Source organism: Oryza brachyantha, chromosome 2, assembly GCF_000231095.2.
Source record: "Oryza brachyantha chromosome 2, ObraRS2, whole genome shotgun sequence".
Taxonomy (NCBI): domain Eukaryota; kingdom Viridiplantae; phylum Streptophyta; class Magnoliopsida; order Poales; family Poaceae; genus Oryza; species Oryza brachyantha.
The window spans coordinates 20847161-20875077 of record NC_023164.2 but is presented as its reverse complement, the minus strand read 5'-3'; the positions used below and the strand labels follow the sequence as shown (position 1 = coordinate 20875077).

The window sequence follows — 27917 nt, the reverse complement described above, 5'->3', positions numbered from 1 at the left end:
TTTAGAAATAAGCTCCGAGAGTATAGTTTTAAAATTTAAAATAAAAATGTTCAAAAAATAATAACAATTCAGAGAAACCAAGGAAATGCAACTATGCAAGTAACTTCGGGTGAACCAGATGCATCAGGGATCATTCCATCTGTTTTACGTGTGGATCTGAACATTTCAATAGCTGATTCACTTCTATTTCTCGAAAAGTAGAAGGCTGATAATACACCTGTATAGGTCTATCTGTAAGCCAATTCATAGAAGGCAACTGTTTTCATCGAGAGCTACATTGTTGCCTACGTACCCCTGTATGAGTATGACAAATGGTTGAACGCTTACAGAACTCATGTATCACACATTTCATTAACATCCAAACATTGAGAACGAATCGATGGCACCACAAGGCAAACCATAGAAGGGTAGACTTCGAGGTTTCAGGTAGATCAACTTTCTGTTAGTTTTCCTTTTTGCTGTCTGGGTCTTCAAGAGCAGAAAGCCTTTCAACAAGGGGTGGATGGGAGTAGTGATATGCTGAATACCACGGATCTGTGTTCATTGCAGATAAGTTCTCTTCCTGAAATTTTAAAGCAAGTTCTTAATTAGGGTATGCAAACCTTCAGGCAGTTTGTGCAGGTGAACACGTGCAATACGCACAAAGAGAACCAAAACTAATACGGAGAGAATGCTAATGCAGATATTCAGTTCAAGAATTGAACTATGAGCGTGAAAGTATGTTGCCCAACAGAACAAGGACCAGACCTTGCAGTTCAGATGTCTAGTTATACATGATCAATTAAAGCGACAGAATAATCGGAAGGACCTTTAGATGGTTACCTGTAGTTTAACAAGGGCTGCACGGAGCTGAGGAGCATACCCAAGGTTCTTGGCAAAAGCATCAGCCTAGTAATTATATCAAGGTAAGTGCAACAGAAAGTTATAAAGCAAGCAATAGCAGAAATCTTAAAGGAAAATAGAAAAATGAACCTGAAATTCAAATGCCCGACTGACAAGGTTGAGGCAAAAACTCAGTAGGTGCTGGACAGGTATTATAGTGTGCTGCCATCAAGAAACAAACATGTCAATCAAGTTGTAACTTGGTAATACAGGAATACTGGAAATCCACGGAAAATGGATGCCGCTGCAAACTTAAATGAAAAATTGCACACAGATAGTTGTGCTATGGAAAAACTTTGTATATCTAAGGAAGAAAATATTCTTCAGAAATATGAATAAACATACCTGAAATATGATCAGCCCGATTATTACAGGCTGATCCTCAAAACCAAAACTTTCAAAGAGATCTTTGGAGTTCCTTACTAGTGTATATCCTCCGAATTGCAGGAACATAAGGAGCTGCATAAAAAGTAGACAACATAAAAAAAACTTACACACAAAAGATGCAACATGATTGTATCACAGATTCACTGCATGCTAAACACTGTTTGTTTGCTATGAATATTGAATACTATTCTGATAATGCAGTCCAAGGTTCATTTTGCTAAATAGTCATCCATCTAAGGAAATGTCAGCTTAGCATAACCTAGTAGCCACTCATCATATATCATATACATCATAAGGGCTGGCATGTCAAACACATTGTATACAGAACCAGACCAGGCCGAGCTGGCAGTTCAGCTGGAAAAACCCAGGATTAGAGCCTAGTTTGGTTCAGTTAGAGAAACCAAGTACCAGCAGAGTGACCAGTTCACCAGCAGTCAAGGTTTTCATGCTATGGTCGTACAGCCTTTCCTTTGAACAAACAGGGAAGTCACTTTTCTTAATAATAAAATATTTACCGGAAACAATATTGAAATTAGCTACCAGTCCTAGTGATCAAATGCTTGCATTTTTATGCACCTTTTTATCAGTAACTCCAACCATAGTTTCCATTCATACTTTTACCTGATGAAATGATGACTTTGGGAGGAGGGGTCCATAAGAATGCTACATGTCCTTTTAGGAGAATCAATGGGGGATTTTCGATTACAGAACATCTTTTAGCCCATAAATACACAAATACTAGGATAACTAGATAAACAAATATTATACAAAGGTTATCATGCCAACAAATCACAGAGAGAATACCTGGACAGCTACAAAGGAATACACAGTGTGGCTGAGTTTCCAGTGCCCAAGTTCATGTGCAATAACAGAAACTATTTCATCTTCATTACTACACTGAAACCAACAAAAGGATCCAGGTGAGTTCATGCATGTAATCTGAAACTAAAATTATAATGAAACAAAACAACTTAGCATATAACCTGCTGAATCAATGTGTCGTAGAGAACAATGCGCTTGTTCTTGAAAAAACCATACATGTATGCCTGAAAGAAAATTGTCAGTTCAAAGCACACATAAAATTATAAAGTACCAGTTATCAATGAACTTTGAAGGTAGAGTAATCAACATACATTACTATGGCTTGATCTGGTTGACCCATCCACCACAAAAAGCTTTTTCAATGGAAAATTGAGTGAAGCTGCTAATTTCTCTATTTTCTCCCTGAGAACTCCTTCTGGAAGCTGTTCAAATAAGTGCAACCATATCTAGATTTACTACAAAAGAGCTTTGGAATGCCATGTGTATGTACCGTTCATTAAATTTTGTTGCAAAATGGATGGAAAATGGAACAGTAATTAGAAGATGCAAAATGGATGAATAAGTACTGTTCTCACACAAAAACAGACAAGTGAACTAAACAACATACTAGAGATACTCTAAGAAGAAAAGGATACTTACAGGAGTGAATTTGTTGAACAGAGGAGCTATCATGATGGGGTATATGGTCATCATCACAAGAGATAATGCAAACATAAACCCCCATAGATATATTGCCAGGTAGGGCCCTCCAATCTGAAGCACAGAGAAATAAACTAATCAGTTTTCCCACTTCTATGAGTTTGTGGGATCTGGCAGCAACCCAGATCCCACAACAACAGGTGAACCTGTTCTCCAGATACTACCGACAAATGAAGAATTGCATGGTAAAAAGACAGGAGATACCTGTACTATGATGATAATAGCAGCCACAATAGGAGGTCCAAGTAAGATGGATAGCAGAATCCCTTTGATCATGTCCCTAATGAAGAGCCAAATAGTTTGCTGAAATGGTCCAAAGCAAGAGGCAAAGGATAAATATGTTAGGTAATGGACATAGCAAATTCAAAAGCCAAAAATACTGTTGTGCGTCATTGATCTTGCAAGTAAACACCATTCAAATATTAAAACATATAATAACAGAAGTGCGAAAATTGAGAACACAAATATACCTTGTTAAAACCATGTTTAGCTTCAATAACAAATGTTGAATAAAGAGAGAATGGTAGGTCTGTGATCTGCATTGCATGAAGCATGTATCAGTGTTTCACATCAAGTAGTGGATTTGGCAAACCAGTTTAAGGCTTGCAAAAGAAATTGACTCACCATAAGAGAACACTACGGTAAACTCCTATTAGACCTAAACAATCAATATCAGTATGCAACTATGACCACAGGTGCAGATTAACATGTACAACCTGTGAGTCACTGTAAGGTCTCAACAGTTAGATAAGGATGCTCAGCTGAGCTGATCAGCAGCACGCAAAACACGATGGATCATTAGCGTATGATTTAAGTACTAACTATTACAGACCTAAAAATGAATTTCTTTGATTTTTTTAAAAGAAATTTCTGCATAGAAAAAATTGCAAACAACACGCCATTTAGCAGCTTGGAAACCATGTTCACAAAAAACAAGGGACTAGCTAATCCCATAAGATCAAAAAGAATGGTGCCTTAGGCTGATTACTCTCATCTCAAATGGATTGTGGTCCTGGTGCATACAAATTTAAAGAAATGATCCAATCAGAGAAGAACTAGAGTGGATAAATATGTCTGTCGGGACCAAAAGCAGAATAGGGGAATGTATGTCAATAACTTCATAGATGTCACAATGATATGCTCTCCATTCCTGAGTACTAGCAATTTTCTTGCAGTAACTAAAAAAGTAGATAATCCAGCAACCAGCATTTGTGTTAGACAGCTGAAGCTATTGATTGTCAATCAAGGGAAATAAAAGCCACTTTATAATTAACTCAGTGTGCTGGAAGACTACTGGAAGCTAATTTAAACTATGGATACAAGGAAGGTAAAAATACATGTATAATAAACATGTGTGATGCTTGGTGAGTGCAAGTAATTAGTTTTTACCTGTGACCAAATCATGACACCTGCTAGGAATGCAAGAGTGTGTATTATCTCATTTTCAGCATTTAGACCAACATTGGTTGCTAGCTCTCCAGATTTCTACAAAAGAAGGGCTAATCACAAGAAAACACTTGCATAACGAATTTACAGAAGGAAGCTGATGGATTTTGTTTTACCTTCCAAAACCAAGGAAGAACTCTATAGTACAGAATTGTGGTATCCATTAATATAGTTACAGCTTCATGGATAAAATGGAATTTGCTGTAGCATGAGCATGAATGTCAGCACAAGCAATCCAAAAAAATAGACAGTCTGAACTACTTCAGAATGAATAAATCAATAACATAGGGTTGCAAAAGGTGAAACGGTATTACACATACCTTTTGTCAAGGCTATAAGCTCTGGACCGCTCAAACTTTTCACCACTAATTACTCCTACCAGGGGTTTTGGCAGTGTTGGCAATTTAAGGGCTCTATGCTGACGGATGTCAAGATATGTCTCAAATATGTACATGAGAATCATAAAGCCTGCAAAATGAATACAGATTTTAAGAAAAAAAATTATCATATACCATATCGACAGTTGTGAATGCAAATATATATAATGGTCTGACTTCAATCATGCGGCATGTTGACTTTACCTAACATCTATATTCCTATAAAAAGACGTAGTGGTGGTGGTGAGTGGTGAATCTGCCAGCCAACACCCAACCACCAACTCCCAAAATTTTGACATTTAGGGCCACTGTCCATTCCCTCTTCAAACCAATCTTGGTAACCCAAAACCTCTAATTAACTCTAAAACTAAGCTCTAAGATTCAAAACAGATTTCCTCTTTGCAGTGTGCCAAGGTGATTTGTTTTAAATATGTATGTATGGACATTTTTTCAAGTACGCATAAAACTGTCGCAAAATTCATTACAAGGTTGTGTTCGGTAGCAGCAGTTCCCAACTTATGTTCTATCGTTTTCCATGCGCACACTCGCAGAACTACTAAAAGGCATGTTTTTTGCAAACAATTCTACAGGAAAATTGCTTTAAAAAATGATATGAACCCATTTTTCAAGTTTATTTATGGCTAATACTTAATTAACCATGGGCACAATGAGCCACCGCGTTTTGTCTCGGGGAGAAGGGTTCTGTAACTTCTTGTCAGTATAGATATTACCATATTATACCAACAAACCACCACAAACTCTACAAATATTGCATCCTATTACATGATAAAGAGTTTTGTAACATAAAAAATAGATATTCATGCAATCAGTTGATAAGAACCCTCTTGATGAATTAAGCCGAGATGGCTTAGTAGATCTGTTCACTCTAACTATACCAATCAAAATCATATAGGGTCTTCGCCATATTTATTAAAAGCAAAAGTACTTGCGCCTTACACTTTCACTTCCCTGGATCTTATATGACATCGTTGAATGATGAGCACTCAGCAAATCATCAACACAAACACAAACCGCATATTCTAGGAACAACTAATCACCAATAACATCAAACATAACGTGGATACAGACATTCAGCAACTTCATAGCATCAGCCTCAAGGCCCTTCCGCCACGCGATTAACCAGTTAAAACCGCATTACGCCCACTCGACTCCACTAGATATCAATCCACCCTACCCGCCACGCTCAGTCGACACCACACCACCGGCAAATTGAGCCGGCGAAAACCCCAAGCCCGCCCCCACAAAACCCTAGCGGGGGTTTACACGCGGAACCGAAACCCGAGAGGCATCCCCCACAGATCAGCGATCAGGCGAGCGGGCCGGCCGCACCGAACGAGAGACGGGGGTGGGACGGATATCTTACACAGCACGGCCTCCAGGTAAGGGAGCGCCATTGGAGGCCGGAGGTGGCGGAGCTCGCTCGCCGCGAGGATCGGTAGGAGGCGGCGGGAGAGGAGTGGGTGGGGACAAGGCACGGGAACTAGTAGAAGGGGAGAGAGGGAGGGAGGGAATAAACGGAGGGCAGCGTGATGATGCGGAAAAGGGGGTGGGAATGGGATACTTTGCTCGATCCCGTTGCTCGCGAGAGTCGGAGCTGGAGAGGAAAGTATACACCGGGCGCCGATCCCGTTCCTAGCACTCTCAGTGGCGGCTGACCTGTTGACAAGCTTACAGTTACAGGCCCCGTTTGATTTATTTTTGAATTTTGGATTTTTTTTCGGGTTGTTTCTCAAGTTTTTCACAACACTATGTTTTATGCGAAAAAATATAGTTTTTCTCGTACCATCTTTCTAAAGCAAACTTTTAATTCCTATAATTATAGATCGTAGCACTCACGTCTTTTATCTTTTGCTTATCCTTATAAACCAAAAATTAAATTCTTAGCTCTAAATTTGAAGTTGATTTTAAGGATTTTTTCATCATAATTTAGCTTTTAGGTCATTATGAATACGTATATAAAATTTTTACTTATAAATTATTTTTCGTTTATAAATATGCCGTTTGGTCTTTTCTTGTAAAAGCAAAAGATAAACACTTGAGAAAAAAATCCGTAAGTAGTAATATTTATGTTCATCTTTATTCATTAAAAAAAACACACAGCCGCCATCTCCTTATTGCCTTATCACTCGTCGTCAAATTTTAGATTCTGAAACTTAATATTAGTGTTGGTTTTGGGTTTTAAGCATACCGTAATTATCCGCATTGATTTCGGAACCACTAGATATAAAAGTTTTACATATTTTTTTTTTGTTTCTGCTTATCCACCGTAGCTTAACTGGTCGGACTTTTACAGTATAAATGAACTGATAAGACCAAGCAAAGCATGTTTAAATTGTGGCTTAAAAACCAAACAACATACAATTTCGAAAGAAAACGACTTCAAACGTCCGCTAATTGCAGGCATTATCCGAAACAAACAGGCCATACGATCAGGTCATCAGTGCATTATATTCCATCCCTATCGTATTATAAAATATTTTATGTATACATACATTTATTTATGAATATATATATGTATATATATATATACATATTCATTAGTATTTATATAATTATAATGAAAACATAACATTTTATAATATGAAAGGGAGTAATACTAGGGTTGTGTTTTTTCCCCGATTATTCTCAGGTTTTTTAGCTAATTTTGCGCGCACACTTTTTGAACTATTGAATAATGCATTTTTTATAAAATGTTTCTATATGAAATTTCACCATCTCATATTTCTCAAATAGATTTTTATGTAGTACCTAATTTCATCGTTTTGACTACTAAAAGGCTATCGCAGAAAATTATAATATTTCATCTTTTATTTTTAAAAAAACAGATAACAGAACCTAGATATTTGTAAGCTGAAACCTGAGCTGTTGGATCGGACCTGGACTGGAGCATCTGTTACGGGCTTACCCTCGCGGGCTCAATGGACTAGGGGACTGGGAGTGCATCTAGCCCACGCCAAACCGTTCAGGCATTAACGGGGGCCTATTTGGGCCAGAGGCCTAGAACTGATCATTTCAGCCCATGGACACTCTACAGCCGAATGACATATGTCCGCCCAGACGCCTGACTTTATTTTTAGCCTAAGGCCTTATTTCAGCTAGCAATTATTATAATTGGAATTATTGAGTTAGATTACTGTAAGCTGGAGGATTATAAATTAAAGTAGAAAGAAATGATAAATATGAGTAATTATTTTAAAGTATCCAAGAATAATGAGTCTTTAACCATGCAATAATCTGAAAAAAATCACATGAAAGAACTTATATAATATGGACTCTATATTATAATAATTTGTAACAATAATCTATATGTTTGCTTTAGATTACTCCTAATAAGCCAGATTATAATAATTCCAAGCTAAATCAAATATGACCTTAATTCACGTATACATGTAATAAGTTATAAAGACTAAAACGTTTTTCCATTTTTTAAACTCCAATGTATTCCTTACTTTCTTTTAAATCTCAATACTTTTATCTCCTATTTTACCAAACTCTAATATAATAATTATTAAAGAAATCTTTGGGGAAAAAACAAGAGAAACTAAAAATGAAATCTTTTCATGACGGATCTAGTAATTCTCTGTCCCGTATCTGTGTCAATCTGGCCCCTACTACAAGTCTACAATGCAACGATATGGAACGAGCACTAAAGTTGATACTATATACAGACTTGTGCGTGCCATGCAAGTGCAAGAACAAGAAGCACCAGAGTACGGTTGGTTAGCCATCTTCTACAGCCAGTAGATGTACTGCTGTCAGCTGTTTAACGACTGCAAACTGAAAAACAGGCAACCTCCGTCCACCGTGCAAGCGTTACCAGGTCGGTCAGATTCATCCTGCCTTCTGTCACAGTGATATTTGAGTGGGTAGGTAGGTTCAGCCACCGGCTATTCTTCAGAGTTCACCTCTGAAAGTTGGTGGTTCAAGGAGACAGCCGCATAAACTACTCGTGCGTTCAGTTGCCCTCTTTGGTCTTTGCTGCTGTCGGTACCTATTGGTACAGTGATGCCCCTGGTCGTCTTTTCTACCGTCCTGATCAAAGGAGTACTACGGACGACATAGATCTGCAGATCCACTAACATCGATCAGGATGCTGCCGGGTTAATTTAGTTGTCAGCAAGTCGTGACAAAGCTAGCTGTATTCATCAAGAGACACTGTAGCGTACAGTTGACGTCACTCCTGTTAATCCTGACAAAACTGGTGCCCATAAGTCCATTGTCGAAGGACGACGCTAGACGCTAGCCGCTAGCTATGTCATGATAAAGGTATTGAAATACAGTTTGCTAAACGTGTGTCGACAGAAGAAACAGGACACTGCACGTTGATGCATGGTGATCGTCGACCGAGCTGCTGCATCTGCATCTCGGCCACGCTCGATCCCCAGCGTCCAAGTTGCCAGCTCAACTTGTGTACGTTAATTCGAAACACTGCCGGTGGCAGGGTGCACAGGCCAAGAACATGGTCCATGGCGTACTCGATCCATGCCACACACACACGCAGAGATATTCTCTGTTACTATACCTCAGCGAAGCTAGCCGTCGTCGCCTGATTATAATGATCCGCGAGAGAGAACCAGATTCCCAATCGCTGGCCTCACTCAGTCACCAGCCAGCGTCTTGCTCGCTCGCTCTGAAGAGGAGGGCATTTCTTTGGAGACCAGCTTATAATGATAGCGTGCGTGCGTCCCCGGGCGGCCGCCTGCGCGAGCTGTCTCATTCCCATGGCCCCGTTGCGAGGATCCTAACTCTAGAACTTGCGAACAATGAAAATAGTAACTCATCAGCGATTCAACCGAATCCGTCGCCTCCGCCGCCGTCTGGTTCAAATGATTCACAAGCCAAGTTCAATGTCGTACAAACTACAATATTAATACTCATCCCCCTCTCGGCAGCTAATTGATAGCATGTCCTATTACACGGTCCATTGTGGCCGAACATACTTGGAGTTAAGTCTGCGACTCCTCCTTCCAGTCTTCAGCTTGTCTTTCACGTTTCCATGCTCCACTATTTCACTGTCAGGTTGTGACTTAGAAGCAGCGCTGACAATCCCCCTCCCTTGAAGAATGGCTTGACCCCAAGCCAGCGCATGTGAAAAGCGAGAACGAAGTTCATCCAAATTCTCCCAAGTAGCTTCTTTCCCAGAACCAGGAGACCACTGAATCAAGACTTGAGACACCACTGCATTACCCACCCTAGCCACTCGTGAATCCAGTACCACAACAGGCACTTGTTTCTGCTCCATAGCCGAAGGAAGTTGGACAAAAGCCTGATGTTAAAACCCATGAGCCGCCTTGAGCTGGGAAACATGAAACACCGGATGAATAGAACTGGATGCAGGAAGAGCCAAACGATAAGTCACGGAACCCACGCGCTGCACAATTTCAAAAGGACCAAAATACTTGAAAGAAAGCTTGTGATTAGCACGATGGGCCACCGAAGACTGCACGTACGGCTGAAGCTTCAAGTAAACAAAATCACCAACTTGAAATTCGTGGAAACTATGGCGCTTGTCAGCTTGAAGCTTCATGATTTGCTGGGCATGATGAAGATGATGCTGCAACAATTTAACCATCAAAGCACGTTCGTCCAACCACTGTCGCAGATCTGGCAATTCACAGGAATCAATAGATATACCCAGATTGGTTGAAGAATGCCCATATAACTCCTCAAAAGGAGCCTTGCTCAAGGCAGTATGATAACTGGTATTATACCAATATTCTGCCAAACGCACCCACTGACTCTATTTGGACTGACAAGCATGGATGAAACAGTGCAAATATGTTTTCACACATTGATTGACACGCTCAGTCTGTCCATCCGACTGAGGGCGATAGGCAGAACTCAGATTCAGAGAAGTAACAGCCTTAGCAAAAAGTTGCTGCCAAAGTTTACTAGTAAATATTTTATCCCAATCAGAAACGATAGCCAAAGGAAGGTCATGGAGCTTGAACACCCCTTCCATGTACAACTGAGCCACATCAGAAACTGAAAAGGGATGACACAATGGCAAAAAATGCGCATACTTCGAAAATTTGTCCACCACCACCAAAATACAGTTAAAATGACGAGAAGTCGGTAGCCCTTCAATAAAATCCATAGAGACAGTTTGCCAAGCACCAAAAGAAACATGTAAAGGTTGCAAGAGACCTGGGTATTTGACCCTGTCCGGCTTTGCCTGCTGACAGGTAGAGCAGTTTTTCACATAAGATTTCACCTGCTGCTTAATACGAGGCCAGACAAACAAAGACTTAACCTTACGATAGGTCACTGGAAAACCAGAATGACCTCCCACAGGACTATCATGTAGGGCTGAAATGACACGAGTCTGCAAGGACGTATTAGTACCGAGCTAAATTCGACCCTTGTACCGCAAGATACCATCATTCAAAGTGAAACGAGGATACGCTTGATCATTTAGAGATAGAGTTGTCAATAACTGAGTAGCTTGTGAATCGGTCGAATACCCTTGCACAACCTCTTGCAGCCACTCTGGAGTGCAAACAGAAACATCATTAAATTCCACCGAAGGACTATGATCACAACATGATAAAGCATCAGCAGCCTTAGTATAAGCACACTGTTGCCAAAGAGTATGAAGACGTTGATCCGTGAAATTCATCAAACTCTTGTGATCAGTAAGAATGATAAATTCCTTGTATTGCAAATAAGACCGCCATTGCTGTAATGCCAACAAAATAGCTAAACATTCTTTTTCATATGTGCAAAGACCACGAGTTCGAGGCCCCAACGACTTACTGACATAAGCCATAGGGTGTTTATCCTGAAGTAACACAGCTCTGATACCATGTTGTGAGGATCCTAACTCTAGAACTTGCGAACAACGAAAATGGTAACTCGTCGGCGATTCAACCGAATCCGCTGCAGCCGCCGCCGTCTGATTCAAATGATTCACAAGCCAAGTTCAATGTCGTACAAACTACAGTATTAATACTCCTCTCCCTCTCGGCAGCTAATTGACAGCCTATCCTATTACACGGCCTATTGTGTCCCAACATCCTTGGAGTTAAGTCTGCGACTCCTCCTTCTAGTCTTCAGCTTGTCTTCTACGTTTCCATGCTCCGCTAGCTCACTGTCAGGCTGTGACTTAGGAGCAGCGCTGACACCCGGGCGTACGCAGGAGGCCAGCTTGGACTAATTTTGTTCCCTTCGCGACCGTGCCGATTGCCTCGCCTCCATACGGAGCAACAAACTAAGGGCGGGAGCCCGTGGCCTTGTCTCGGGAAGGGATTTTAGGTGCACCGGCCGGCATGGCGTGGCATGGGATGCCTGCCCGTGCCTGGTATCGTTCCCGGATTCCTTGCTGGGTGTTCAGTTTCAGGTGCATTATATTGTGTCAGGATTTTGTTCTTCCTTCTGTTTTGAGACGTCGTGTTCTATCATTTGTTATTTTTCAGTGTCTCTATGCAGTGCATCATACATCATGGTATGGCACGTGATGATATGATGCATCATGCATGTAGTCGATCATCAGGGGAAGATCATGGAGTGATAGTCTGAACATCGCATTTATAAATAAAAAATAATCTATAAATATCGTGTTTATATATGTTTCAGCGAAATAAAAAAGATGAGATTAAAATTTTAAATTTTGACTCATAAACAAAAGTAAAATAAAAAAGACGGAGCTGCAGCTCTCCGCTCACGTGATTCATTTCAGTTGGTGACGATCGTTTCACCACACTGCCTATTTCGACAGCGATAAGCATTTCCGAAGCGCGGCACACGTAACCAGTGCATATAGCTGCATGCAACGTCTACAGATTCTGGTTAATTTTTGGTTTAGGAGTGTGCCACCGCCAATTAAGCAGCCACCGCCCGGGTCAGAGGAGGGACGGCGAACCAGGAAACTGCATGTGTTGCCGGAAAGGGACATCATATGGACGCAGCGCAGGACGCGGAATGACAACCCTCTGCACGACGACGTCGAGGGCACGCTCGCTTCGTTGCCGCCTGCGCGCGCCAACCACCTACCGCCGTTCCACCCATGTGCGCGTCGGGCCCCTCCAACTCGCGCTCGTATCGTCCGTGTCTCCGTGACTCCCCGTCCCTTCTCTCTTCCGCTTTCCTGATGATTTGTATTGTACCAGTCGGTGTGCAACACACGATCTGTTCAGTGTTCACCACGTCGGTGCGCGGGCGAATGACGAAGGACCGGACGCAGGAAAGGAAAGCACTGAGACGGCGCCCGTATCGCCGCGCTAATATCCAACCGGTAGCTAGTAAATCACAAGCGGTACACTAGCATCTGTGTGTATGGAGCAACGCGCGCACTTCGCGGGTGATTACAACGTGCGAGCGTACGTGCACGATCGAACACGTTTGTACGTTCACGACGATTACACGCGCCACGCCGGTGGTGTCGGGCGGCGGTGGCGCGGAGGCGTCCTTGCCGCCACCGGCTCAAGGCCTGAGGCAGCCGCGAACACGCCGTCCCAGATCTCGGCGAAGGCGCGGAGGATGACGTCGTGGTGGTGCGGCGCGTTGAGGGCGAGGAAGCGGCGGAGCATCTCGCGCAGGTCCTCCCCGGCGACGATCCCGTTCTCCACGATCATCTGCAGCATCGACTGCCGGAAGTCGCCGAGCGGGTCGTCGGACTGCTTCACCACCGCCACGCTGCCGTCGAGCCCCGACCCGACGCCGTCGCCGCCGCAGTCTCCTAGTTTGTCCGTGGCCTCGCAGTTCTTCACCTTCTTCCTGTCCTCCGGTGGCGGCGGTGGCGAGTGTTTCTTGACGTCATGGTGGTGGCTCTTCCGCCCCCACGACGCGACGCTCTGCTCCAGCTGGTTGAGCTCGCGCAGCAGGCCGGAGAAGCTCTCCGGCCCGCAGTCGCCGTCGTCGTGGTCGAACTCCACCACGGAGTGCTCCCAGAGGAACGACGACGACGCAGACGTCATGGTAAGAGTGTCCGTCGTCGTCGTCGACCCCGACGGGTTCGTCCCGGCGCTCCTGCGCCGAGTCGCCATCGTCGACGGTGTCCCCGTGGCCGACGTCGAGACGGACACGCTCTTCGCGTCCTTGCAGCCGCAGCCGAGCGTGAACCCCGCGCCGCCGTGCCGCTTCTTGGCCGAAACGCCAGGACCCATCATGCTGCCCTGTGTGCTCTCGTCACTCACTCAGCTTGGGTTGTAAGCTCAGAGGAGACTTCTGGATTCTCTCGTTGCCTCGCTTGGGACTTTATAAAGCAACGGAGGTAGCATTGTCATGGCAAGCGTGCACCGCAAGTGCGTCGTCATCCAACTTGCACACGTCCACTAAAATTCACGTATTCTTATTGTTTTTCCTCTGCACACGGTTAATATCCTGGGGCGAAAAGGATCAAAGCCAGATTGTCTCGTTGCACAGAACAACAACCCGAGCCGTCAAATGATTCCTCCCAAGAGAAAACAAAAAGGCAGTCAAAACAGGCTGTCGCATGCATAAGACTTTTCTTTCGTTGCAAAGCTGCATAGTTGTGCTAGTATAATGTGTTGTCCCCTCTGCGCCTCTGCCAAATGCTGTAGTGGGTAGTACAGTGTGTGCAATTAACTGCGTTTTTAGATGGTACAGTGTGTACCATTAACTTCTTGCGATGGCCGACGATGGTCCATTGGTCCCAGGCTCCTTGCAACTGCAATCTCGGGGGGAATACCGTTTGGCGTGTAGTCTGTCAGCCCGGGCTACTGCTGATGAACTCCGTTTGGCGTTTGCCGTGCACGGCAGGGTGATTTCCTGACGCACATTTTCTGCTAGGCTGTTAATCGCCGTGCATCCTGCTGGAATTCTGCCGTTATTTTTGGAAGTTTGTATAGCAGGTTGTCCGAGAAGTTATGGACGGCGCGACGCGAAATGAGGCGTACTTTCAAGCCTACAAACAGCCATGGTTTGACCTGTAAATTCTGTTCTGTTCTGTTTTGCACGAATTCGTAGAGTAGATGGAGCACCTTTTTTGAGTTCGGCATCAAAATATTGAGAAAGTAGTATATGCATAATGGTACGGAGCTGCATAGGAATGACAACGTTAGGATCGCATGGTGGCGCCCATGGGGCGTGTGGATAATTGTACGGGGCCGAGACAACTCGGATGTGCCTCTGAATGACAGTGCTGATCATGAGAGCCTAACTCCACCGGGACAACCACCCCACGGGCACGTACACTGCAGTGTTTATTTTTGAGAAAAAAATGGTTGAAATTTTAATCACCTTCAGCTATGGGTGGTAATGGGTTCAACTCTTTTGTCTACAAAATTCAAGGTTAAGTTTAGAATGAAGTAAAGTGAAATTTTATAGATTTTTGAGTTTTTTTTAAGAATTTAGGGTTGTGAAAAGGAGTCATGAGCCTGGCCTATTAACATCCCTGCCTTTAGCCTAGGAAAGGAACTCTTCGATGACAAATACTATTCAGGACAAGAACAATAATGTCAAAGCTCCATTAAAGAAATCTATACTTTAAATTTTAGGGTGGAGGTCGAGGTGGAAGGTGGCTAGGGGAGAGTGAAGAGGGTTAACCTGGGTTTAGAGGAATGACCTTGTGTAGTGGTGACAATATCATTAGCGTGACAAGGATTAAAAGCCGACGATGTGTAGGGTTGGCAAAGGAGATGAGGAAGGGTGTAGGGTTAGGAGGTTGTTGCGTGGGAAGTCACGACGCCGCCGGCTTAGAGAGAAAGAGAGGTGTATGGGCAAGGGAGGAAGGACACTAATCACGCGGGGTTCATCGACACTGTTGATGGCTTTTGACACCAGCAAGCCGAGGAGTGGTGCATATGGAAGGGGAGGTGGCGATGACATAGTCCAAGCCGTCAAAACATGCATATATGTGCGAGGAAGAGAGAAGAGATGATGGGATAGAGAAAGATGTTGCATGAAATTTGATGTAACCATACCTATGGTTAAAATTTATGGTGACTGAAAACTATAAAAAAGGATAGTTGATTCAATCCAAAAACAGCAAAGGACTAGAACCAACAGCTTCAACGTGGGGTGGGGTGCTCGAGTGGTTGGGACAAAGGATCTTCACATGTATTTTTCAGTAGCGAAGATTGAAGAAGATACGCACCTATGTTGTGCATTTATGTAGCAGGAAGCTTCCAAGTCATATCAGCTAGATCGTTCTAAAACTGCTGGTAAGATTCTTGGTGGCCCAGTTGGCTGTTGGTTGATTGAAGCAGTTCATCCCTAGAATTGGAAGGGAAAGAAAAAGAATTTCAAGAATCAAGAGCTATCCGTCTCAAGGCAATCATGCCCTAGACTGAAGCAAAAAAGGGTACTGGTTCGTACGAGTATCTCGTCCTCAAACTGCATTTCATTTTCGACAGGAAAATGTACATGCATCCTCAGGTCATTGTCGAGGGTGGTCAATGGACCTTTTCCTTTTCGTAGGTTTGTTCACATCGCCACCGATGTGGCGATCCAGATCCATGGCCCAATTAAAGTTTGGAGCCGTATCTCTTCTCTCTCTCTCGGCCCGACGGCCCGTAACATTAAACGCATCCTCCGCGCAGTCCAACGGAGTGAGGGAGAGAACCTGAAAGACTGAAGGTTTTACTCTTGCTTCTGTCAGTAATAACAAGTAAAAACCGAATGTAACGATGGCAACGTACAAAATGGTCAGAAATGAATATTTGAAATATACAGGTAGGAACTCGACATCAGTAGTTCAGTACTAATATCAAATTGGCTGACAGCTTCTACTCCCGCAATCTAGGGCAATGGTTGATGAAATGCTGAGTAAACACACCTGCAAAAACAATAGCAACTATCCGCTACACACTCTAACGTATCATACACAGGCTTGTCCCGCTTCACCTGACTTCTTCATGGACCTACTCAACTGGAAAACAGGGTGTCTGCACAGCCTCCCTACTCCTTTCCGGAATTTAAATCTGTCAAATAAACCTTCCACGTTGTCGTTACTGAATTTGCTTGTAGAACTGTTGGTTTCGCTGCTTGAATCACTATCTACAGGAGAAAATTCTCTGCTGCCGTTGTCATGGTCCTTATTGTCGCGTTTCTTAGGTAGTCCATGGTCCTTATTGTCGCGTTTCTTAGGTCGTCCAGCACTACCTTGCGCATCGTTATGATGCAATGCTTCTGCTTTAAAGAGGAAGTGATCAAGAGTAGCTCCACTAATCATAGGACAATCATTATTTTGCTGACTTGAACAAACTGTGGGCCGGTCCAAATGCTCTAATGGCTGAGATTCGTCTTTGTCACTTGGAGAACCAGAGCTTGATGGGAATGCACTTGCTGGCGTAGCTGTTTCTTCCCGGCCCTTCACAGTCTTCAAGATAAGTGTTTTGAGAAAATTCATCACTTGAACTGCATGTATCAAAGCAGTCAAGGGATCGGCCATCTAAAAGAGAGATGGTATCTTACCTGATTAGTCTGTGAATTAGCAAATTCTGTAGATAGCAAGAGAAAAACAAATAGATTTTAAGAATACCTGAGTCATGTTTGGTGCAAAAACCATAGCAATGTTGCGAGCGTTCATTTTGTTGTAGTTTTCATGTTCCACAACATCTGCCATAAGATTGATGGCCCAATCAAGTAGTGCTGCTTCCACTGGAGGTAGTGTACTCGCAAGGAGAGCACATTCCTCTTCCGTATTGCAGTGCATCACTTGTTCTGGAGTCAATGAATCCAATACTCCACTTGGAAGTTCACGAAACCATGCCTACAATCAGCAACCACGTTGATCACGGAATTACGTAGAGCAGTACAAGAGAACAAACAGATAAAAAGTAACAATCCAAAAACTCATTTATTTGTGGACTTCATCAGAATATAATTTAATCAATTTATGCCATGTACTATATATATTAACTATAGTCTGAAATCTTATATCTGAAGGCTTTGTATTCATTCATAATCCATGTCTGCATTGTCATATTTGAGGCCCCAACTTTTGGCCTAAAACGCATATGCCGCAGCCAAAATTTGAATTTTTAAACCCAATTTTGGAATTGTTTTTTAGTTTTTTTCGTTGTAGTTTCTTTCAGCATTGATGTTTAAGTTGCTAAGAACACAAATACAAAAGCTTTAACTACAAATTATTATTTTCTGCTAATACAGCGTTTGGAGTATTTTCAGCATTTGGCCATCTGATGGGGCCCTTGAAGGCCTTTGCACATGTTCAATTTCCATAAACTCAGATTGTTTCATGCATTACAAGCCTAAAGCAAAAAAAAAGGCTAGGTAAAAGCAAAAAAATTAAGTCCCACCGCACCTTTATTAGGCCCGTCAGACAGTGCATGTCAACACCATCTGGAACAACACCCATGTTTAGTTGCTCCCTGACATGTAGTTCCTGACTATTGTCTGCATTTATTCTGAAGATTCCTTCAGCCTGGGAAAACAAGCAGCAAAATTTCAGTACTTCTTCCCATTTTTGTTGAGTAGTGTAAAGTACCAGCGTTCCAAATATCTTGGTCTTACCTGAAGCCCCCCAAGTTGATATAACTTCCTCTGCATGGTTAATAGTATTGTTGGCACACTGTTTCCTCTGCTATCGTATGAGCATTGCATGGACGTTGGTGAAACCCCAAATACGCTCACACTGAGCAAGGAAATAGATTAAACATAAACTAATTTAGGGTCTGCTAGATTTGTAAGGAATTCACTAAAAAAGGCAGGCAGCAAAGTTCTTCAAGAAAAAGAATTAATGACAATTGAACTTAAGAAACACAAATAATCCAGAATTCCCCATTACAATTGAAAGGCTACGCATCATACATACAACAATATCAGGACGAGAATCAGTGAGGGGTAACAGTTAACTGCAAAAGATGAAACATTCAAAATGTCCTAGCCTATTTGGAAATGACTAGAAAACCTTTTTTTTTTCTTTAAAGAATATCACGACTCACGACATCCCAATGCCTGATAGGGACAAACAGGTCCATCTCCATAAAAGGAATGTGCTTCAGAAGATTCCCCAGTAGTTGAACTTGGCAATGCCATCCTTGGAAATAGCATCAGTTCTGGGCTTCCGGCAACGAGTTTGAAGAAGTAACAGTCCTATTGGTTCATGGCCGTGGCTGACCAAATCTAGAGGCTCGCCTGACGCCTGGCAACTATTCGGTGACGCATTTAAGCATTTTTGCTTAGTCATTACGTGGCAGCACCAAATTTAAATGGACATCATGCTACAAGTAATTCCGAAACGAACTGCAGGGCACGAGTCCTGGTAGTAGCACTAATCTCCGGAGCGGAATCCCAACTAACAGAGTCACATTGCAAATCCACGGAGCATGTAGAAGGCGAAGCAAGACAATGGCGCGGCAGTGGTACTGACCTGGCGCTAGGCGCGGGGCGGGGCACGTCGGGCTCGAGGTCGGCGGGGAGGCCGAGGAACCCCACGAAGCGGTCGAAGGTGACGTGCGAGACGTGGCGCACGTCGGTGGGACGGCCAATCTGCATCCCCATAGCAGCAGCAGAAGCCGCCGCCGCCGCGGTGGACCCTTCGTCCTCCGCGGCGCGCACGCTGCTGCACAGCAGCAGCGACCTCCGCAGCGCCGCCGCCACCGTCTCCACCACGGACACCCCTCCTCCTCCTCCTCCTCCTCCTCCCCCCCTCGCCGCCGGCAGCATCAGCGGCGACGAAACCGGCACCTCGCCCTCCGCCTCCTCTTCGTACTCCTCCTCCTCGTCCTCGTCCTCGTCCTCCTCCTCCTCCACTTCATCGTCCTCGTCGTCCTCCTCTTCCTCGTCGTCGGTGTCGGGGCTGGGGAAGGGGATCTGGTGGCCGAAGCGGATCTGGGACGGCGCCATGGAGGCAGGCACGCTATCCAAAACTCCTCGCGAGAAGCAAAAGACCGGAGAAGGGGAGGCGACTGGAAAAGGAACGAATAGGCGGCGGTCTTCGGTGGTGGGAGAGAAGTGGGTTTGCGTTGCGAAGGAGATGGATGAGATGGATGACTTAAGCTTTCGCTGGTTCGCTTAACTGCCTCTTTAAACCTCGCTGTCTGTCTCGCTCTATTGAACAAGCCCACGTTTAATCCCCCGTCTGCCTGCGAGCTTGATTGATTATTTTTGGGGCCCTCTTGTCTGGGTCTGGCCTAGTGGACAAATCGTAGCTACTCCTACTTGATTCATTATGAAAGAGAGAGAGAAATTATAATACCAGAACCATTGTTTTGAAGTTGGGATGAGGAACTAGCCATCCAATAGAATTATGACAATGGAATTAAGGAAGAAGGAAGGAGGAGTCAAGTATTTTTAACCCTTCATTTAATCTAAACGGAATGCAACAGGTTCAGGAATCGAACCCACGCTATAGCGTTCAACAGCGACCGCGTTTAGAAGCTGAAATAACTTATAGTGGTGAATGCGGAAGAAAGTGAGTAGAAGTATTTTTTTTTTCCTATTCTGATTGGAGCATGAAAGTGTGCAATTGTTACAGCCATGGCAGGTGTCGATACGTTCCGTAATGTTCGTACCATCGGGGCACAATAATTGCACGGCTTGCGGTTGGTTGTAAAACCTGTATAGTTTGTCAACCGATCGGATGATATGCTGGTCTGAATTTCGTGATGAACACTGCACATCCCTGAAGGACAGGATGATCCTTTTTGTTTTCTTGTTCTTGCGAGTCAATACACGTTGATTGTTGGTGCCGTGATTGAACTTCCGGCCGATTCTTGGTGCCGTGATAAACAACTAAAAGTGTACCAGTTAACCGGCTCTTAAATCCGTTGGTTCGTAGACGCCAAAGGGACAACACCTTACTTTGACTTAAGCGTGTGCATTTTGCCATTGTACCTGTACGTACGCTCGCGTAAAGCTGTCTTGAGCTCATACTCAAACCCTTCACCAATTTTGATGCGGTGTGTTTGTTAGCTGTTTCATTGAAACAAGCCAAATAATGTATTTATAAACGAAAATTAATTTACAAATTAAAATTTTATATACGTATCCTTAACGATCTAAAAATTAAGATTAAAAAAATAAATTTTGATAAAAAATTTTAAAATCAACTCTAAATTTAAGATTAAAAATTTAAATTTTAGTTTATAAGTCTAAGAGAGAGATGGGTGAAATCTGCAAATCTGCCTTTACTTGACACGTGCTTACTGAAACTCTCTGAAACCAACAACAATTCAAATGAGCTCCAGAAAATTCCTCGAAACTGATAAAAATGGATATGGTGGATTGTGATCATGAGAACTTACAGTGCCGTGAAGCCAGTAATCTCTTAAAATCAGCAGCCAGCTTCCAGTCCCTGGCCTGTTTCTTTCTTGATCATGCAAGCAAATTGCTCTCCTCTGTTTATTCCCAGTTCCTTACTACTAGTAATCAGGTACGGGCATTCAACCTGTAGCTCTTTCTCTGCCCGAACTAAAAGATGAACTGTGTACGAGAGGAGGGTTAGCAAGTACTACTACAATTCTGCTATAGGTTTTCCATTCGTCTAATCTTTTACACCATATGTACCTCTCGTCACCCACATGCTTGTACTGGCTCACCCATCTATGCTACGGGCTTTTTAATCATTCTAAAAAAGTATCTTAAATTTTAGTACAAATTTTTAGTACCTTGAGGTACAATATACCTTAAGATACTATACATTTTACATAAAAAAAAGATGATACCTTAGGTACTTTTTTAAGAATGATAAAAAAAACTCTTATGCTACGCCCATGAAATTATTGGTTATCAATTGGTGTACGTGAGGACATGACCACCCGCGAGGATGTGCTACCTGGTATAAAGGGCGTGTTCAAAAACACATGTGCTGATTAATTTTTTTACGCGCACTTTCTAAACTATTAAATATATTTTTTATAAAATAAATTATATAAAAGTTGTCTAAAAATCGTATTAATCTATTTTTAAGTTTACAATAACTAATATTTAGTTAATGATACGCTAATGATTTTTCCTGTTTACGCGCACGGATTAGCCAGTTTCAGTGGCATTTGCGAACAAGGCCAAAGCATGCTGCTTCCTTCGTTACATATTATAACTTGAGTTGACTTTTATCTATAAGTTCAGATTCACTGATATCTATTAGGGGTTATCTTTTGGTGTTTGAGAAAAAAATAATATATTTGTAAATAAAAAATAATTTATTAATAAAACCTATATATATGTGTTCCGAGGATTTATAAGTCAAAGTTGAAACATAAACTACGACGAAAAACTAAAATCAACTCTAAATTTAAGGTTAAAATTTAAATACTTATAAGTATAAGCATAAGCCAAAACATAGGGACTATATAAATCTATCTACGATTCAAACATCTTATAATATAAAATAGATAACACGAAACATGGTAATGTCCTGGCATCAGATCCAGACAATTTTTTTCTGTCCTATCCATGGGTCACCCTTGCTGTTCTTTTTCATGCCTTGTGGCCTGAGGGGGCCTCTTGATAGGATAATGAACAGTTCACTTTGGTCAAAGACTTTATTCTGAAACCTGTAGACATGATGAGTACCATATCCAGACCTGGTTGGTTAGTGCATGCTGGATCATGTTTGATTCAAAAATCGTTCTGGGAGCATGGATGCAAAAAGACAGTACTGGATCAATAAGAGAGAAAAGGGTCATCCAGCATTTTCTCATTGCTTAGCTCACAACTCATAAGTCACAATGGCGCATATGCCTTTTTTTTTTTAACTCCACTGAGTTATTGTAGCAAATTATTTATTCAATGTGTCTAAGTATGTGCTCTTTTCTCTCTTTTTCCTAATTTGTACTCTCTTATTTTCCGCGCGTACACTTTCCAAACAAACAGCAAAACAAGATTTTTTTAAAAATGTTTTGGAAAGTTATATTCATATATTTTTATTTTTAAGTTAATTTAATTAATTTTTTGAATATAACATTAATTTAATTAATCACACGTTAATTTATTAATTCGTTTTCCACGGTGGGTGAGAAGTTACTGGACCTCTCCCTGGAACCCAGACTAAAAGTATGTTTTCTCAAATAAGAACTTTGTAGTTGGGCCGTAGTGTGTGGAATTTTTTTTTGAGAATTAACATTATTATAATGGAAAATCGCAAAATTAGAAGGCATTCGTGAAAAATCGTAAATTTGGGTCCTGACGAATAACCAATAGTCGACTGGGGAGGAGATCGAACTAGATCGCCAACGTTGCAGTTGGAAAAGGCATGTCGAACTGCCCCTGTTCGACAGGGGGCCGTCTAACTTCCAAAGTTAGACATGGGGGCACGTCTGACTGCCCCCCTTTCGAACTGCATCACTTCGACAGGTCCAGCTGGCTCAGCAATCGAACGGGTGATGGGCTCTGTCGAACTCTCTCCGTTCGATAGGCCCCAGTCAAACGCCCACGCCCATCGTTCGGTAGAACCCTAAATTTGTGAATTTTTCCGGATGGACCCGACTTTTATGATTTTCTATTAAAATAATATTAATTCACAAAAAATTTCTAGTGCGTGCGTGTCTCGCTGACTAGCTCTTTGCCGCTAATGTCTAGCGCGCAGCTGCAGATCGATCAAATTAGCGCACTAGCAATATTTCTATCTATCTATCTATCTATCTATCTATCTATCTATAATCCTGGATACCTACATGAGCTACATCTGCAGGTTGTGGTGCGCTGCTGGTGGTGACGGAGGAGGAGGCGTTGCCGACGATGACGAGAAGCAATACGGTGTTGGCTGAACTGGTGTTCTGCCACCAGTGCAAATTCATACGAAGGCCTGTTCGACTACCTTCTATCACATATCCATCGATCGACTGAGCTAGCTCCCTCGTTCGTGCTCGGCACCATTAATTAATTAATTAGCGAACTCCGATCCATTCGATTGCATTGCATTGTAGTTCATCCACGATCTCTGCTATACATATGTGAAACTTTAGCAATCAGATGAGCTACTTGCACGCATGCTTTTCGTCCCATCTTTACGGTTGTTATAATTATGAAGTTACAATTTTTTTTTAATTTTTTAGTCTTAAATTTAAAATTGATTTTAAGATTTTCACCAAAGTTTATTTTCCATCGATGCTATTTAGATCATTAAAAAACATATATAAAAATTTAATTCATATATTACTCTTTTTTTATATAAATATATCATTCAATTTTTCCTACGAAAAACTAAACAATCACCCATTTCCTCCTCCCTGCCTAACTGTGTTGTCGGATGCTTCCTTCCGTCATCCACAAAATGCGATGTGCATGCATGTCTCGTCTCCATTAGTTAGCTGCTGCTACATTTCTATTTTTCCTAGCTAACAACTAGCAAGCATGGATATACTAGTATGGAATACGTACTAATAGGTGTGTAGAGTATACTTATTTTTTCCGTATAAATTTCAAAAAAGTCAGCTAGCTGAACGAAGGACTGCCTGCATTGTAGGCACGCGGGGTGGCGATCCAATGTGGCGCGACACTCCTTCTACAGTGCCTTGACTGTGTAAATAGGATCCGTGTCGGTATTAATGCTTACTGATATAAGCCTCACAACCTATAGGTCCATATATAGCAATGCTGTAGGTGTAGTACCGAACAAGATCTAAACTCGTGACTGTATGAGTTCAGCGGTTCTCTTCGCATGGAGGGAGTGAACACCCAAAATGAACCGCTGCACTGCACATGTCGCCACAGGCCACCGTGGCACCAGCACACCATCTGAGCGAGCTTACCCTTTGTCTTCCGCATGCTTGGCCTTGCCGGAGGAAGAAAGAGGGGAGAGAGGTGATAGTACTTAAATCTCACTGTAAACTTTATATTTTTTTATTACTTTTACCAAATACCCGGTACACGTCACGTCAATGCCAAATAGACTACGACAATAAGCACCTAAAAACCACGTCAACTAAAATCCTCTCCGTAGCGTCAGTGCAATCTATTTGCACTGATTTCAGGAGTTTAATTATTTTTCCCAGTTTTGCTACAATAACTTAGAAACGGCCGAGCATCTCTTCTTCGAATGCAAGGTAACAAGGGAGGTCTGGATCGCAGTAGCACCAAAAATAGGTTATAATCAGATTACCAATGACCTTCAAACTGTTGTTAATCTCACAGACTGGTGGGACAGATGCGCCTTGCAGCCTACAAAAGATCAAGCAAAAGGCTATCAGTCTGTACAAATTTTGGTGGCCTGGGAGCTAAGGATGGAAAGGAACAGAAGGGTGTTCCGGGGTGAGAGCTACAGGTCCATCAGATTGCCAGTAGGATCAGGGACGAAATCAGCACCTGGGCCTTATGTGGAGCTAGTCACCTTGCGAGAATCACAAATTAAACAATGTGGTGGCGCTGCTGAAAGCGCACAATCAGAGGTTCTTGTCCTCTGATTTACTCCTCTCTCTCTCTCGCTTCTCTAGGCCCTTGGCCTAATGTATATCGTGCTTCTCCTTCTTAATATATTGCACCGGCTTTTGCTGTGTTTTCGAAAAAAATTTTTCAGGAGTTGAAGGATGTTTTTATATCCGATTTTGCGATTTGCGGTTGAGGAGGGAAAATAAAACTTGACCTATAGTTGAGGGGCTTAAAGTGGGCCTTTTCCTTATCGGGGCCGTGCAGCGCGAGCGCTTGTAGTCCCACTATTCGGCCCACACCAGGCGAGGCCCGCGGGCGGCAATGCTCTGCACATTTGTTCCCCACTTCCCCTCTTGCCCTCTTCCTCGCAACTCCGTAGAGCGGCACGAGTTCTCCGATGCCGCCGCTGCCCCGCCCACCGACCTCGGCCGCACCAGCTCGTGCCCCGGTTCAACCCCCGTGCCCTCGCCAGATCGCCGCCGTCGTGCTGAACCACCCGTCGTCAGCCCTTACCCCCGCCTCGACGCGCTCCCTCTCGGCGTCCCTCCTCGCCGTCGCGCCGGCGCTCCCGACCTCCGTGGCCGACTCCGTCCTCAAGCTGCTCTGGCATCACGCGCCGCGCGCGCTCCTGTTCTTCCACTCGCTGCTCCACCTCCCGGGGCAAGCGCACGCCGTGGCCCCCTCCACGCTCGACCTCGCGCTCGACCTCTCCGCTCGCCTCCGCCGCCCGCGCCAGCTCACCAACTCCATCCTCGACCTCTTCCCGCGCCACCGCCTCGCCTTCACCCCGCGCACCTTCCCCATCCTCTTCGAGCGCCTCGCCGTGTCGCAGCGCCGGCCCGACCTCGCCGTCCGCCTCTTCCTCTCGCTCCACCGCTCCCACCGCGTCGCGCAGGACCTTGCGTTGTTCAACTCCCTCCTCGACGCTCTGTCCAAATCGCGTCACGCGGGCAAGGCCGCCTCCCTCGTCCGCGCTCTCGAGCAGCGGTTCACCGCCGACGTGGTGACGTACAACACGCTCGCCGATGGATGGTGCCGCGTTAAGGACACTTCCCGTGCGCTGGACGTGCTGCGGCAGATGGTCGAGTCCGGCATTGCCCCAACGAAGACCACCTATAACATCGTTCTTAAAGGCTTCTTCCGTGCTGGACAATTACAGCACGCATGGGACTTCTTCCTCCAGATGAAGAAGAGGGGGAGTAGAGACGAGAGCTGCAAGCCTGACGTCGTCTCGTACACTACCATGGTTCATGGGTTGGGTGTTGCCGGGCAGCTGGAGAAAGCTCGCAAAGTGTTTGATGAAATGTCTAAGGAAGGGTGCACGCCATCAGTTGCTACCTACAATGCACTTATTCAGGTTATCTGTAAGAAGGCTAATGTGGAGGATGCAGTGATGGTGTTTGATGACATGCTTGTAAAGGGCTATGTCCCTAACGTGGTTACATACACCGTGTTGATCCGAGGCCTCTGCCATGCTGGGAAGATTGACCGAGGTTTGAACCTGTTGGAGAGGATGAAGAATGGAGGCTGCGAACCTGTCGTTCAGACATACAATGTTCTTATAAGGTATTCATGTCAGGAAGGAGAAATGGAGAAGTGTTTAGATTTGTTCGAGAAGATGAGTAAAGGAGAGGAGTGCCTCCCCAACCAAGACACATACAATATCATAATAAGTGCTATGTTTATACGCAAGAGGGCTGAGGACATGGTACTGGCCGCGAGGATGGTGGAAGAAATGGTGGATAGAGGTTATCTGCCTAGAAGGTTCATGTTCAACCGTGTGTTGAATGGCTTGATGCTGACAGGGAATCAGGAGCTTTCACAGAAACTCTTGAGAATGCAAGAAAAATATAGACGTTTGCAACGAGAAATAAGACTGTAATTGACATATGATGTTTTCGAAACATTTGAGATTATGTTCATCTTGAGGCTTAGTTACAGAAGCAAGTTCTTGCCCTGAGAGCACTGTATCAGTTTTAAAAATACTCACATGTGGTCCTATGATGAGTCTGATGTGCAAATATCACTTGATTATCGCTTGTCGGTATGTACTCTCAGCCTGTACATGAAATTTGCTCAATTGGGTTTGTTATAACAGTTAGTGCTCTTGGTTTTATCTTTTGTTTCAGCCATGAAGGGGGCTAATACAGGTTCTTTCTTTACCTCCACGAGTGCATTTGTAGTTTGGAATTATAAGTACCAAACCGGTGAACCAAATGACTTATGGTGAGAACCTTCACGAATGTTTTGAGATACAAACCTGTTATCTTAAAGAGGGGCTGCCACTGTCAGGTTGTATCATTTGTAATCAACTTTCTTTGATGGTATTCTTGCAGCATCTGATGGAACCCAGTTCGAAGAGATCAATAGATACACAAACATTTGCAAATATGTTTTTACCCCGCAGGGGAAAAAACATAAAACACATGTGCTCCAATGCCTAAACCTTAGAAGAGTCGCAGTCTTGTGGACGAGATGAAGTCCAATGCTTGAAACCACTGGTATGCTAAATCAGAAAGATACTGGTCACAGTGTCAACAACATCCCAAGCGGAACATCCTAGGTAATTTCTCTTTGTTAAAAACGATGTAATATAATTTTCAAATTGAAAAGAGTTCATGTGATAAATATTTGCGATGTATTGAATGATCAATTAATATTTCACTTAAATTTCTTTTTATGTAATATAAGGAGACACAATGGCATTTGTTAAACTCACAAAAAATTGTATGTTTAATTATGTTGAGAGTTGCACAATTATTTTGGTTATTTAATATATACAAACATCAACAAATTTTCATTTGATATAAGGAGACATGAACCTGTATGGGATGTAACTCATATTTACATAGAGTAGCTTAGTAGTTATTTGTATTATTAAACGGAGTCATAGTGTTAGCACGAATATATTGATCTATAAGTTAGTTCCTTACCTGGTCTATATGTTGGACTTCGCATGTTTCCCAGAGTAGGTTTTATGTATCAACTATAAAGTGAATTTGACTTCGACACGAAGAACTAGCCCAACCAGGGAACACAACCTGACCCAAC

At 43.2% G+C, this 27917-nt stretch overlaps 4 protein-coding genes across 4 annotated transcripts; 1 reads left to right on the top strand and 3 right to left on the bottom strand.

Annotated features, from left to right (window-relative positions):
* Window positions 1-251: 251 nt before the first annotated feature.
* LOC102713600 (CAAX prenyl protease 1 homolog) lies at window positions 252-6202 on the bottom strand. The gene is made up of 14 exons (XM_006647624.3): window positions 5998-6202; window positions 4557-4704; window positions 4353-4437; window positions 4180-4275; window positions 3261-3326; window positions 2995-3093; window positions 2731-2844; window positions 2403-2513; window positions 2253-2315; window positions 2074-2166; window positions 1228-1341; window positions 973-1044; window positions 823-888; window positions 252-562 (listed from the first exon to the last, which is right to left on the bottom strand). Exons 1-14 carry the CDS (start codon window positions 6026-6028, stop codon window positions 443-445), a joined length of 1278 nt encoding a protein of 425 aa, XP_006647687.1. The 5' UTR covers window positions 6029-6202; the 3' UTR covers window positions 252-442.
* A 6646-nt stretch (window positions 6203-12848) lies between these two features.
* On the bottom strand, window positions 12849-13763 carry LOC102717321 (transcription repressor OFP8-like). Its single transcript, XM_040521379.1, has one exon. It carries the CDS (start codon window positions 13739-13741, stop codon window positions 12992-12994), a length of 750 nt encoding a protein of 249 aa, XP_040377313.1. The 5' UTR covers window positions 13742-13763; the 3' UTR covers window positions 12849-12991.
* Window positions 13764-16141: 2378 nt separating this feature from the next.
* On the bottom strand, window positions 16142-19536 carry LOC102713327 (rho GTPase-activating protein 5-like). Its single transcript, XM_040521452.1, has 5 exons — window positions 18928-19536; window positions 18069-18189; window positions 17860-17979; window positions 17077-17307; window positions 16142-16986 (listed from the first exon to the last, which is right to left on the bottom strand). The coding sequence occupies exons 1-5, from the start codon at window positions 19401-19403 to the stop codon at window positions 16414-16416; spliced, it is 1521 nt and encodes a 506-aa protein (XP_040377386.1). The 5' UTR covers window positions 19404-19536; the 3' UTR covers window positions 16142-16413.
* A 5724-nt stretch (window positions 19537-25260) lies between these two features.
* LOC102713048 (pentatricopeptide repeat-containing protein At1g74900, mitochondrial) lies at window positions 25261-26955 on the top strand. Its single transcript, XM_040521117.1, has one exon. The coding sequence runs from the start codon at window positions 25264-25266 to the stop codon at window positions 26746-26748; it is 1485 nt and encodes a 494-aa protein (XP_040377051.1). The 5' UTR covers window positions 25261-25263; the 3' UTR covers window positions 26749-26955.
* Window positions 26956-27917: the final 962 nt, after the last annotated feature.